Source organism: Rattus rattus, chromosome 8 (assembly GCF_011064425.1).
Source record: "Rattus rattus isolate New Zealand chromosome 8, Rrattus_CSIRO_v1, whole genome shotgun sequence".
Classification (NCBI taxonomy): domain Eukaryota; kingdom Metazoa; phylum Chordata; class Mammalia; order Rodentia; family Muridae; genus Rattus; species Rattus rattus.
In genome coordinates, this window is record NC_046161.1 from 33,134,189 (window position 1) to 33,146,578 (window position 12,390).

The 12,390-nt window shown below is 49.5% G+C and overlaps 1 protein-coding gene across 1 annotated transcript in view; it reads right to left on the reverse strand.

The window, feature by feature from the left end:
- The window catches only part of Pknox2 (PBX/knotted 1 homeobox 2), a 74,398-nt gene extending 66,640 nt beyond the window's left edge, over positions 1 to 7,758 (reverse strand). Inside the window, exon 1 of the mRNA XM_032910886.1 lies at positions 7,645 to 7,758. Within this exon, the coding sequence (XP_032766777.1) occupies positions 7,645 to 7,731 (87 nt within the window). The 5' untranslated portion in view covers positions 7,732 to 7,758. The remainder of the gene's footprint in view (positions 1 to 7,644) is intronic.
- Between the last annotated feature and the right edge of the window lie 4,632 nt (positions 7,759 to 12,390).

Here is a 12,390-nt window from a genome sequence, read left to right on the forward strand (position 1 = left end):
TGGGAGGGCAGCTCCCACTTGATGGTACTGACCAGAGACACATCAGTGTGGGTAGGACATCTGCTCTTTGCTTGCCTGGCCTGGTAGCATGTTTCCAATGACCTGCCAGATTGCCTTACTCGCCTGTCAGACTGGAGGATGATTGAGGGCAGTGGCCAGTGTTGTAGCCCTGCTGTCCGATACAGAGACCGTTCAAACTCTGTGGAACACAGGAGGAGCTGGTGTGGAGCAGAGAGGACTTCCCAGTAATGATACCTTTCTAGCTGACCCCAAATACCTCAGGTCATAGCAGAGAAGCCTACAGTCTCTGGCCACACACTGATGGGAGCAGTGGGCACCCTGTCAAGATCTGGAGCTGAGAGATCTCAGCCGGATATGCGAAGGTGGGCACCTTCTTTACAGATGGCTCTGCCTGCCTGCCTGTCTGTCTGTCTGTGAGACTTGAGCAAATTCTTCGACCTTTCTGATGCCGGTCTATAAAATGGGAATAGTTTTTAATACCTACAGTTAGAAGTAACTGGAGGGAAATGAGGTATTGCATGGCAAAGCAGCTGGAATTTAATGGGCCTCAGCATGGCAGTTGCTACTAATATAATCCATGCACTTTAAAATCCGCACCCCACTAGCTGCCTGCCTCCCTTCTCCTCTGCCCTGAGGTCCTGTGACATCGGTGTACCTCTGTTGAAAGAACCCACTCCTGGGAAGTGTTGCAAATACGGGCTTAGGGACAGGAGGACAGAAACAGATACTACCAACCATCAACGGTCCCTTGGCCAGCTGACTCTCAGTCCCCTTCAGCCTCAGCTGCCCTCTTAACGGAACAGAGTGAATACTCCCTCCCCCTGTTTCTATTATGAGGCCACATAGGGAAGTGCGAGGCAAAGAAAGAGTGCCAGGTGAGCTTTGTGTCTCAGCTCTTTCGGGTGTTACTCGTAGTGCTGGGCATGGGACCTCGGCCTTGTGCACGCCAGGCAAGGCTTCACCCATAAGTTACAGCCTCGGGCTGCTAAGCGCTGTTGATGTTCACTTTTGCCAGTCTTCTTTGAATTCATGCCCTGCATCTGTAGTTCCCTTCTGAGAAGTCCTGGGGCCTGCACCCCTGTCCCTCACCACACACAGGATTGGTTTTTGTGGGTCTTTAGCAATATATGTCTTCTAGGTTCCTTGCTACAAACCTTGATCAGCCCAGACCTGTACCTCCTCAGCACAGACATGACTTCTAAGACACGATCCCCTTCTTCGGAGCCCGACACCTGGCAGGGGAAAGCCAGGAAGAGCATTGCTAAAGGAACCCAGCAGATTTCTGTGCAGGTCTGGCCCCACTAAGGGCTGGCGGCAAAAGCTCCAGCCAGCAACTGGCACTCCCTCTAGTGCCAGGAAAAAGCCAGCATAGGTTTGTTTTCCTAGCATCCAGGCAACAGTCCAAGGACCTGGGAGGGGGTCAGAGCATGAAGCCATTTGGTAAATACAGCTTTGGGCTGAACAGGGAGGCAGCAGTGGACTGTATTGAGGTCAGCGTTGAGGGTAATGGTCTCAGAGTGCTCAAAGCCTGGGTCTATTCCTTGAGCTTCAGCAAGGGGGACCAGCACCCTCCCCATGTTCTCACTCCTCACACTCCAGTGCTCTGGGCTGCCTGAGCATATCTGAAGAGTCCCGTGGCTGCCTCTATAGGAAGCATCCATACATCCCCTTTTCTCATGGCGGAGTCCTGACTCTCCTCAGAGTCAGGTAGCTTTGGCCTCTGCCTCATCTGTATCCAGTCTTAACAGCTGTGACAACTGTGGGGCCATCTCCATGGGTGGATGGGTTTCCCAGCTTTAATGTGTTGCTAAATGACTGAACCATGGATAAATTGCGAGCGAGTGGTGGTTAAAAGACTCAGGACAAACAAGATGTGACAGAGGACTCCTCAACATATCTGCCTAGAGAGGGGAAGCAGCAGTAGAATCCGAACCCTGGCAGGGGGGGCTGGGCATCCTGAAACAGAAGGTCTGAGTCCCCTCCACCAGGATCCCGGGGCCAGGAAGCCAGACAAGTGCACAGAAGAGTTAGGTGCTGTGCAATAGGGCAGAGGGGCTTGATTGATTAATTAACACTTTATAGGCAGTGGTTTACGAAAGTGTTACTGGATGCTGCCTCCCCCTTATCACCAACAGGAAGCTGTAACGGAGACCAGGCAAGGGAGAGGAACCCCATCTCACACTTCTCAGCTTTGTACAGTTTTTTGGAACATGACCACTCCCCTCACTTCCCATTCATTTCCAGAGGATCCCTTACTTCTCTTACGGTCCCAAGTCAGCCAGTGATTTCCAACAGACACAAGAGCCTAACAGAGTCTTATTGTGTGCATGGGTCTATCCACATGAGTGTGTGTGTGTGTGTGTGTGTGTATGTGTGTGTGTGTGTGTGTTCTTAGCTGGAAAAACATATCTGATATGCCTATTGTGTTCCTAATAAAAAAGTAATTAAAGTTCAATCCCATCTGGGCCACAGAGATGTGCAGAAGCGGCAGTGAGGAATCGAGCCAGAGCACTGCTGAGCAGACGCCGAGAAACGTCACCCTAGATTCACGCCACGGCGTGCATGGGTTTCGAGGCGAAAATGGCAGAAGTTCCACTTTGCCTCTGCAGAAAGTAAAGCCTCGAAAGGACAGGAACTCTAATTCTGCACCCCCCCAGTACATAGCACCCAATTGGCAAGACCGGCAGGAAGCACTCAACGTTTGTGAAGAAGATGAAGGACTGGAAGAGATCATTACTGCATCACTTGCCTGAATTTGTGCGATACACAGGAGCAGGGTCAGGGTCAGACCCAAGGTTCCTGGGTGTCTGCTATGGGGAGTCACCCTGCTCTCTGAGACTACCAGCTCCAAGAACAACAGGACTCATCCAGCCCTCACGCTAGGCCACAGGGACACTCAATCTCTTCAAAGGTGGCACAAGAGGACACAGCCCGTAAAGTGCTTCTCAGCCCTGCTGCTCACGTGGTCACCAGTCCCCTGATTTATTTTAGGCTTTGTATCCTTGGGCCATTAACTATTTTTGTAGCTGTTTAGGGCGCTGGTCCTATTTGGAGACAAGAAGTTAGACAATCAGATCTCTGCTTCTGGTAACTGAGGTAGGAAGGAAGTTAATCAAAGGCAAAACCTAAACCGGGCCCATCACAAGCTTCCTAGTCCTGGAGACAGATCATCATCTCCGATGCAGGGACAGAGGGCCCAGCTAGACCTGGAGTTTGCTTTTCCCCCTCTATGCAATGAAGAATCCAGGTCTAAAGGCATGGGTGGCCCAAGCAGGCAGGGAGAAAGGTCACCGAGTATAAAGGGAAGAAAGGCCCACAACAAAATAAAAGGAAGAGAAGAATATGTTTTGATGAATCAAATGGAGGGAAGGTGGGTCTCCCATATGGTCCCTGGGGTGTTGCCCCCAGGGGCAGAGGGAACTGTCAATCATAGCTACAGAAAAGGCTTAGGGGAACTTTCAAAGCAGATGAATTAACTCTATGCTGCAAAGTGAATGTGTTTCACAGGCAGCTGAGCAGAGGACCCTGCAAGGCAGGGGGCTCCAGGCCTTAAAGAGATGAGAGGGATGTTAAGGACTGTGACAACATCTGAACCCGCTTGCCCAGCACAGCTGCATGGCCTGGATGGAGGCCATTCACAGCCAGGGGCCCCATCCACCCCCTTCTGCCTTGTTAATGAAACCAGCATGGGGATCCTAATGACTGATCAAAGCCCGGCCAGCTTCCTCAGGCCTGATGCATCCCTGGTTCTGCTAGGAGCATCTGGGCTAGGACAGGGAGGGGAAGTAAGGGTAAATGGGTGGAGAGAATGCTTTGTAGCCCCATCTCTGGCTGCTTCCCTGTTGGGAAGGTGGGGAAGCATCATTTTGACCCTGGAACTAGGAAAGCGGTTTCCTCGTCCCTCTTTGCTGCAGGGGGATGAAGCAGTGGACCTCCGTTTCCATGAAAACTCTGCCTGCATTAAAAGGCCTCGAGCCAATGCTTGCCTTCCTTCTGAAGGGAGCTTCCCCAGATGAGCCTGAAAGCTGAATTCTCATTTTGTCATCACGCTCTCTCTGGTGGACGAGGAAACCAGTCCTGAGTAAACTGCCAAAGCCCCTTTTAGAGCAGGTATTGTTGGGTCATTCGATGACAACTCCCAGCTACCTGCCTATCCATCGATTTCTAATCTACCCCACCCACTAAGTGTCACATCCACCAGGGCTGGAAAAGGATCCATTAAGATATCTGCTTTCTGGCGGAACGTTCACGCAGCAGGGCTTGCTGTAAACGTGCAGACTGAGAATTTTAAACATTGACTATCTACCCCAATAGACCAGATGATTTAAATGTGTCTTGCCTGCAAACATCTATGGAACGGTAGGCGTGCGTCTATGTTTGCCTTCTATTTCCTTGACAAGGGCTTGGTAAGTAAGGGTAGAGAAACTGCTGCTCTCATTACTAGATCCCCATTTCCTGGGGTAGCAGATAGAGCTGGGAGAATGTGGCATTGTGGGAGATGCTGCATATGTACACACTGCCTGATGGGAAACAGGAGGATGCAAGACATTTCTGAGGTAAGGATATAAGACTCAAAGGGTGGTCGATACCATAAAATTTCTAGAAAGGAGACCAGAGTGACATTTGCTGGTGTGTGTGTGTGTGTGTGTGTGTGTGTGTGCGCGCGCGTGCGTGTGTGTTTGTATAAAATGTAGAGCTCCATTAGAGTTGGTAGGGATTCTGGGGGTAGAAGGAGATGGAAGCTGTGAGGAAACCCCAGTGACTATGATGGCCAGGCCCACCGTGACAGAGTTGCATAAGAACAGAAACAATGATAGGCAAATCAACAGGATTCATTGAATGGAGGGTCCATCCATCTACTTCATATTCAACCTCCCTGCAGACAACGTTTTCTTACAGGATGCTGAGTTCGAGCCACCCACCCCTATCTCTTCAGTGCGTAGAACGAGGGTCTGAATCAAGGGCATAGACATCGCATACTGAAATTATGAGTATTAGAGTTTTTTAAAAGACAAAAAAAAAAAAAAAAAGTTAATGATTTGAAGAGAAACCAGAGTATGAGGTATTGTAATTAGACAGTAGAGGGCGCTGCTTCTCCAACGGAATTCAACAGAAAAGATACGGGAAGGAGATAAGTCTACATGAAGGGTACTACCGGGTTGTTGCTCTTGCGATTTCTAAATATACGATGAGTCTTCAGATCATAATAAACAGAATGACGTCCTTATGAGAAGTCACAGAGTTTCCCCCCAGACAAACTCAAACAGCCCACAGGGGCTGGAAGCCACTTAGCCACCTACCACTTTGGCTTACGCCCAAATAGCATGGGGCCATAACCATTAATGCTTCTCTACTAAAATGGAAAAGAGGAAAAAAAAAGTCTCCGTCATTTTTAATAACTTTATTCCCCAAACTTCAAAATGAAAATTGCCAAGTTAAGAACTTGCGTGGAAAAAAAAAATTCTAATTTATTATAAAGAAGGTCCGGGGCTTGGGAATTTTTTAATGCAGATTCCTAATTTTCCAAAGTGACATTCTCCTGTGCATTTGAATAGATTATGCTCAGTATTGCTAGCCCTTAGCGCAACGGGAACATTATTAAAACGATTGCACGGGTCTCCGAGGAGAGCCTCTGCTTCTTGCTCCCTTTCTCATTTTGGGGACTTCATATCAGACTGCCCATTCCTTGCCTGTGAAAGAAAGTGGGTTTCTGGGGGAGGCGGCATGGAGTTCTTCACATAGGGAATAAAAGTCAAGAGATTAGACCTGAAGGGGTAATGAGAGAGTGGGTCTCGTTTCCTGAGAGCCGCTGTTTAAGATGAGTCCCTGTGTGCCTGACCCACAGTTCTATTATAAGGCCCGGCTTTCGCGAAGACAGTGTCAGAGAGCAGCTGGTTCTTTAGAATAATGACAATACAAGGGAAATAGAGCGGAGTTTTCCCCTGAGGAGCTGGGGTTAGCTCTTGAAAGCTGAGAGGGAGGAAGGCAGGGAAGGGACCAGCAGCGTGGAGTGCTAGTAGCCAAGCATATATGGGAGAAACACCCCAGCCCTAAAGAAGGGGGAAAGGGACTCCTGGGGCCATCTGACTCTGAAAGCTTTTCTTCCACGAACCAGAAACCTCGATAGCCTCTGTTTGAGAACTCTTCTCCCTGCTTCCTTCCCCCCACTTTATCACTGCCTTAACCCTTCTTCCTTAGCCTCCATCTTCATCCTATTTCTTTTTTTTTTTTCCTTTCTTTTCTTTTTTTTCCGGAGCTGGGGACCGAACCCAGGGCCTTGCGCTTGCTAGGCAAGCGCTCTACCGCTGAGCTAAATCCCCAACCTCATCCTATTTCTTAAGGTTGATGAGATTCAGGGAAGGGTCCAGTGCAGAGCAAGCCTGGAGACTCAAGGGCATGTGCTGGCCGGTCACTGAATGACCAGGGTGGGGGGGGGGTGGGGGGGTGGGTGGGTTGTACTCTCGGAGAGAGGGGAGTCAAAAATGGTCTGCAATGTGGCATCTGGCAACTCCCCTGAGGTTGGGAGTGACAAGGTGTACAGGATAGCTGCTCTGAGCTCACACTAAGCTGGGCCATAGGACCTAACGTGAACAAAGTCCCCAGCCCCGTTTCCAAACCTCAATACTAGCTTCCACGTGCTGGCGTGCAAGGGATAGAGACGGTCGGAGGACGGTTTCGGCAGAGAAGGCGGACTGACACACAGTAGCTCTTCCCTGGGTTAAATGCCAAGCGAACATTCCAGTGGATGCCATTCCCGGGACGCAGGTCCGATAGGTAATTATTGAACTGAGTTGGACTCGCCAGACTAGGGAAAGGAGAACGCCGGTAAAAGGGGGCGTCTCCTGTGAAAGCGCAGCCCCAGATCTCAGGCTTTCAGAGGCTCGGGGCCTGCTGGGAGGCACCCAAAGCAGAGGTAAGAAGGGATGGGTCTCAGGAACTGCGGCAGCCCAGGCCACACATGCTAGAAGCTTCCAGAAAAGAAAAATAAAAACAAAACCGAAAACAACAACAAAAACCAGAGGATCTAAAACGTTGGGAAGGTACTGCTGTACAGGTTCTGCGATCACAGGGCTCTCAGAAGTACATGATGCTGAGGCTGGAAGATGAGAACCAGGGATGGGGAACTGAAGTCATGGACAAGAATCCTTCTCTTTCTAGGCAGAAGCCCAGCAGAGCCTTAAGAGACTTCTAACAGGCAAGTAGCAGGGCACTGGTCAGAGTACTCAGATCAGGGGAAGGGAGATGTGGTACTGAGGAAAGCAGGAGTCTCTTAAATAGACTGTGCACATCTTGTCCCCAGATGGCCAGTGTCAATTTTGCCCTGAGCAGTACTAAGGGCACTTTAGCACTTTCCAATGTCTGCAGGGTAAGAGTGGCAGGCAGGTCTATGATCACAACTCCAAGTTATGGTCCCGGTAACAGAATTAACCCAGACACTGTATGAGCCTGGTGTTTTGTCAAGCCCAATGACTCCTCAAGGATCTGTATTCACCAGCTCAGACTCTCTCTCGAGAAGCCTCCCCAAGGCTGACAGGCAGGCTACAGCTGGGTCAGGACTGCCAGTGGCCTGGGAGTTCCACACTCACATAGGGTTTCCTCCCCACTCTTCTCTGTCGCACTCACCTGGGGGCTGTCCTGGTAGGGTGGGGGAGGGACATTCTGCGTGGCCATCATTGTCAGAGCTGGGGCTGGGGAGGCATGTTGCATCATGGGATTGATTCACATGGAGGATCTGTGGGCAGAAGAAAAGGGGCCACACAGTTAGTACAGAGTCCAGGCAGCCCAGGGGACTAACCAGCTCCACGATTTTTTTTTTCTCTCCCCAATCTGGAGCACCTGGCGTTGATGGTGTATGCAGGGACCTGAGTTTCTTCAGGGGAACAAATCACAACTATGGGAAGGGGTCAGGAAGAGAGAAGTTTGCTGTGCTAATTTTGACTCAAAAGGAGTAATATTCAAATTACATGTAAAACAATCTGTACCCCTGTGGTGATGGTTGGCTCAGCATCAACTCAGGCCTGGTTGGTAAGGGGAGGGGGTGGCAGTGGGTAGCTTGACTAGTGGCAGGCCTGCTTCATCTCTCTGCCTTTGACAAGGCTCAACCTTTCACAGGCGTTCAGAACCACCAAGCGTTCATTCCCCTAGGCAGTAATCCCATCTGTTTCCAGCTTCAAGGCTCAGGGTCTCCAAGCACAAGGCTTACCCTCTCAAGTGTGCTCATTACACCGCCTAGTGGAAGCAAGGGACATGGGCCATCAGCCTTCCTCAAGACTAATCCAGGGGTGATCTGCGTGGAAGTTTTTGGGAAGGGAAAGAACAGAAGAGTGCATACTGGGACACCAGGACTTTCTTCAGTTTTGGTTCAATATAGAGTTGCCAGTATGTAGAGCCATACTTGCCAAATGGATGGCCTGTTTCTTACATAGGAGGAGACAGGTCATGAGGAAGCGTGTGTGTGTGTGTGTGTGTGTGTGTGTGTGTGTGTGTGTTTTATGGATCTTCTTCACTGCATCCCACACCACCTCATCACCAGTAAGTGAACTGCCCTCTGGGGCCTCGAAATTTCTCCTTGAACTAGACCATGGTTTGTAAGCAGACACACCCTGGCTATGCCACCCAGGGAAACTGAATGCCCAGAGAGATGCTGAGCTGCAGTGGATGCCCTGAAATATTTAGAGCCAGCACTCACAGGCTAGTTGCACTGTCCAGCATGGGGCAGGAGAGCCTGAAGAACATGGAGGGGTGGAAACTCTCTCCTGGGCAGAGGGGTCTAATGAGCTTTGGGAGCCAGTGTTCAGATTTTCCTGTCTCTCCCTGAGGGCACTCGGGGGCTTCTCCAGAGCCTTCCAAAATGTCCACAAAATGTAGCAACCTAAAGGGGTCTTAGAGGTGCCATTCAAAAAAAAGATGTTGATCTCAGGAGTGTGTGTGTGTGTGTATGTGTGTGTGTGTGTGTGTGTGTGTGTGTGTGTGTGTGTGTGTGTGTGTTTTGTTTTTTTTCTTTTCAGGGAGGGAAAGACAGAATGAAGAACTACCCTGGCCTGACCCAAGTCTCCAAAGTACCAGGCATGCTTTGACCTCAGGCGCACAAGCGAAGCAGTGGGGATCATGTTTCATTCAGCAGATGCTTATCACATATCGACTCTGTGCAGGGAGCTGGGCTAAGGAGTAAGGCTGGATGGATGAATGAGGCCAGATCTTCTCTCCAGGGAATGGGGGGCGGGAAGGTATGGTTGGTAGAGGGAGGTGATAATTTGGCAGGAAGGAAGAAAGTAAAGGGGGGCTGGGGAAGACGGTGCTGGCTGAGCAACAAGCCTGAGCAGAGCGAGCATCTTGGTTTCAAGGCTCACCCTTTCTCTCTATTCTGACCTGCCTCACTGGGCTCGCCTTGTGTCCATCTCAACACAGGATGGGCACTGAGACCCAGGCTATCCTTTGCACAAAAGCCTAGGAGAGAGCAGAGTGGGAGAGCTTCTCTCTGTCAGGAAAAGTATCATGGTTTGTCTTCATTGCCGGGATTTGTGTGGGTTGTTGCCAGTCATAGTAAGCAAGGGCAGACTAGAGAGAATTCCAGAAGAAAAAGGAGATTATTTCCTCTTCTTCCTCTTCCTCTTCTTCTTCTTCCTCCTCCCTCATGCTAAAGATGGATCCCAGGATTTTGAGCTGTTCTAAACATGGACTCCATCCCTTGCCCAGAGGAAAATTTCTTGAGACATTAGAAAGACCTTCAAAATGAAGATTTCTGAAGAGAGCCAGGAAGGGGGCACACACCTATTACCCTAGCACTGGTTGGCACTCTATAGTTCTAGCACTGGGGAAGCAGGGGCAGGAAGGCACAAGTTTTGAGCACAGTCTTGCATTTCCAGGCCTCTAGGGTCTACATAACAAGACCCTGTTTTCATACCCCTTCCACATACACCCACTCCCCAAAGATGATAGTAAAATGAGTATGTCAGCTCTCTCTTTGAAAACCCGGGAGGATAAAGAAATAGAGATCTTGAGAGATGTTACAAACTCTGGAAGATAAAGTAACTTTGACTGGGCCTTGGTTCTGGAGAGCAGGGTAGGCCTGGGAGAGAGAGGGTGGGCCAGGGGGGAGGAGAGAGAGAGAGAGAGAGAGAAACATTGAGACAGAGAGACAGAGAGAAACATCGAGACAGAGAGACAGAGAGAAGCATCGAGACAGAGACAAAGACAGAGACAGGCAGAGAGAGAGACATCGAGACAGAGAGACAGAGACACACAGAGAAAGAGTCGCAAAGCAAGAATCTTATTCAGTGACAGAAAAGGCTGCAGGGTTGCAATACCAGAAATCTCCAGAAGAGGGAGCACAGGGCAGAGACACTGCTAGAGCAACATCCAGGAAGGTTTTTTTCTCAGCCGATTGGGGCAACTGTTTTAACACTGGGTTTGAGTCTTTCCGTAACTTCATTCCGTACGTAAATGAGAAACTCACAGTAAAGGTAAGGCAAAGAAAACTCGAACAGAAGAATTAAGGTTACACAGAAAAGTCGTAATTCCCCACTCTTTTCGTTAACGCTCCCATAATTAAGGCAAGGTCAGTTAAGTGATGGCGTCACTTGATAATGCCTGTTGCAGAACAAGGAAGGATAGCTGAAAGTGTCCTGATCCTAGAGTCAACCACCTACGAGGCGAAAGCAGTTTTCAATTCTGAGCCTGCTAGGCTTTGCAGCAAGGAACCTAGTTGGCTCCGGCTCCTCCCCTTTCCTGGGGTCACCATAAAAGTCCCTAGGCCACTGCTCTTTGCCCTCTAAGGATTTTTTCCTGAAAGAGAACTGGAGGTCATTTTTTTTTTTTTTTAAATGGCTTAAGTTACTCTCTCAGCTCAGACAAACACAGAAGCTTTTGGAAACTTGACCCAGTGGCGCTCAGCTGCATAAGACTTCCATGCTCATCCGGGGAGGCTGGCTGTGCCCTTAATCCCTCTATCTATGCATGCCCCATCTTGCTTTAGCCTCCTTGAAGGGAGAGGGATGTGGGGATTCTGTGATCCTGTCAGACATACGGTCTGGATGTAGGGGAGCCCTTTAGTGACAGCCGGGAGTCTTGGATCTTTAGAGAAGCCTGTCCTATACACTTTCTTTGAGAACCCATTCAGAGCTCCAGGGCTCCAGGGCTCCAGAGCTTTCGTCAGCGGTTCTGTGGGGTTACTGGCCCTGTCCAGACACCCTCTCATTTCTGTTATTAGACATAACACCAGGGCATTCAAAGGACCACAGCCAATGACGTCCGTAATCAGAGGGCTTTGAGGAACATTTACCCTGGAAAATTCCTTGCTCTGGACTCGGCTTGAGAATTTTCTCGTTAATGCTGAGACCTTTATTACAAGACAGCTACATGGCAGGGGAAATCCTATCTAGCACTCAACTCTACAAGATATCCAGGAGGAAGTAATTTGTATCACTGATCCTGTCATCGAAAGGTTCCAAAGTGCCATTTTGCAGGCTCCGAAGCCAAATGAGGTAATGGGGGATTGGGGCCCCAAAGGCGGGTACAAAAGACTCTTTACAGCTTAGGGGTGCCCCTCTCCATGCCTTCTTAGCTCTAGCTCCCCAGAGGCAGTGCCATGATGCCCTCAGACTGGAGCACAAACTCCACTGTGTTGACAAACATAGGCTTAGGGAAAAAATTGCCAAGCTCGTTAGAAGGAGCTCATTAGGACTTGTTGACATGAAACCCATTAGACCAATTAACATTCCATTAACGGCCCGGGGCACCAAGGGGTTAATGCTGCCGGGCAGTAATTGGGCAGGGGTGTAAGGGTTGGGGGCTCGAGGCCTTAAGGATGAGAAACAAAGTCTAATTGGGAACTGTCTGGCCAGCCGGCCTGACAGCATTTGTTCCTGGCCCCTGACCCTAGCTGGGACTAAATTATATCCTTGTATCCGGTGCTGAGGTAGAAGAAGGAAGGAAAGTTCAAATTTGCTTTGGCCCCTTCCTGTCATGCCCCTCTGTTCCAGACTGGAGATTGAGCAGGTGGATGGCATAAAAAATAAGGGGGAGGGGCCTTCCCACCCTCTTTGATCCCGAAAGTTCTGTTTTCTTCCTCTGAGGCATCCTCTCCTTCACCCACTCTGGTCTTGTTTTATTCATTTTGTTTTATGTTTTATTTTTGAAGCAAGGGTCTCTTTAGGTAGCTCAGGCTAGCCTCAGACTCACTATCTGCCTCAGCCTCTGGAGTTAAGTGCTGGGTTTTGCACACCACATCTGGTTGGTTTGATATCTTTTTTTTTTTAAAGCTCTGAGAACTGAGTGCCTTCTCCCCTTCAGAAACTGGTTTTCTGTGATAGTACCTTCTTCTTCTTCTTTTTTTCCTAAGTAGAAAAACACGGGAGGTTTCAAAGCCTA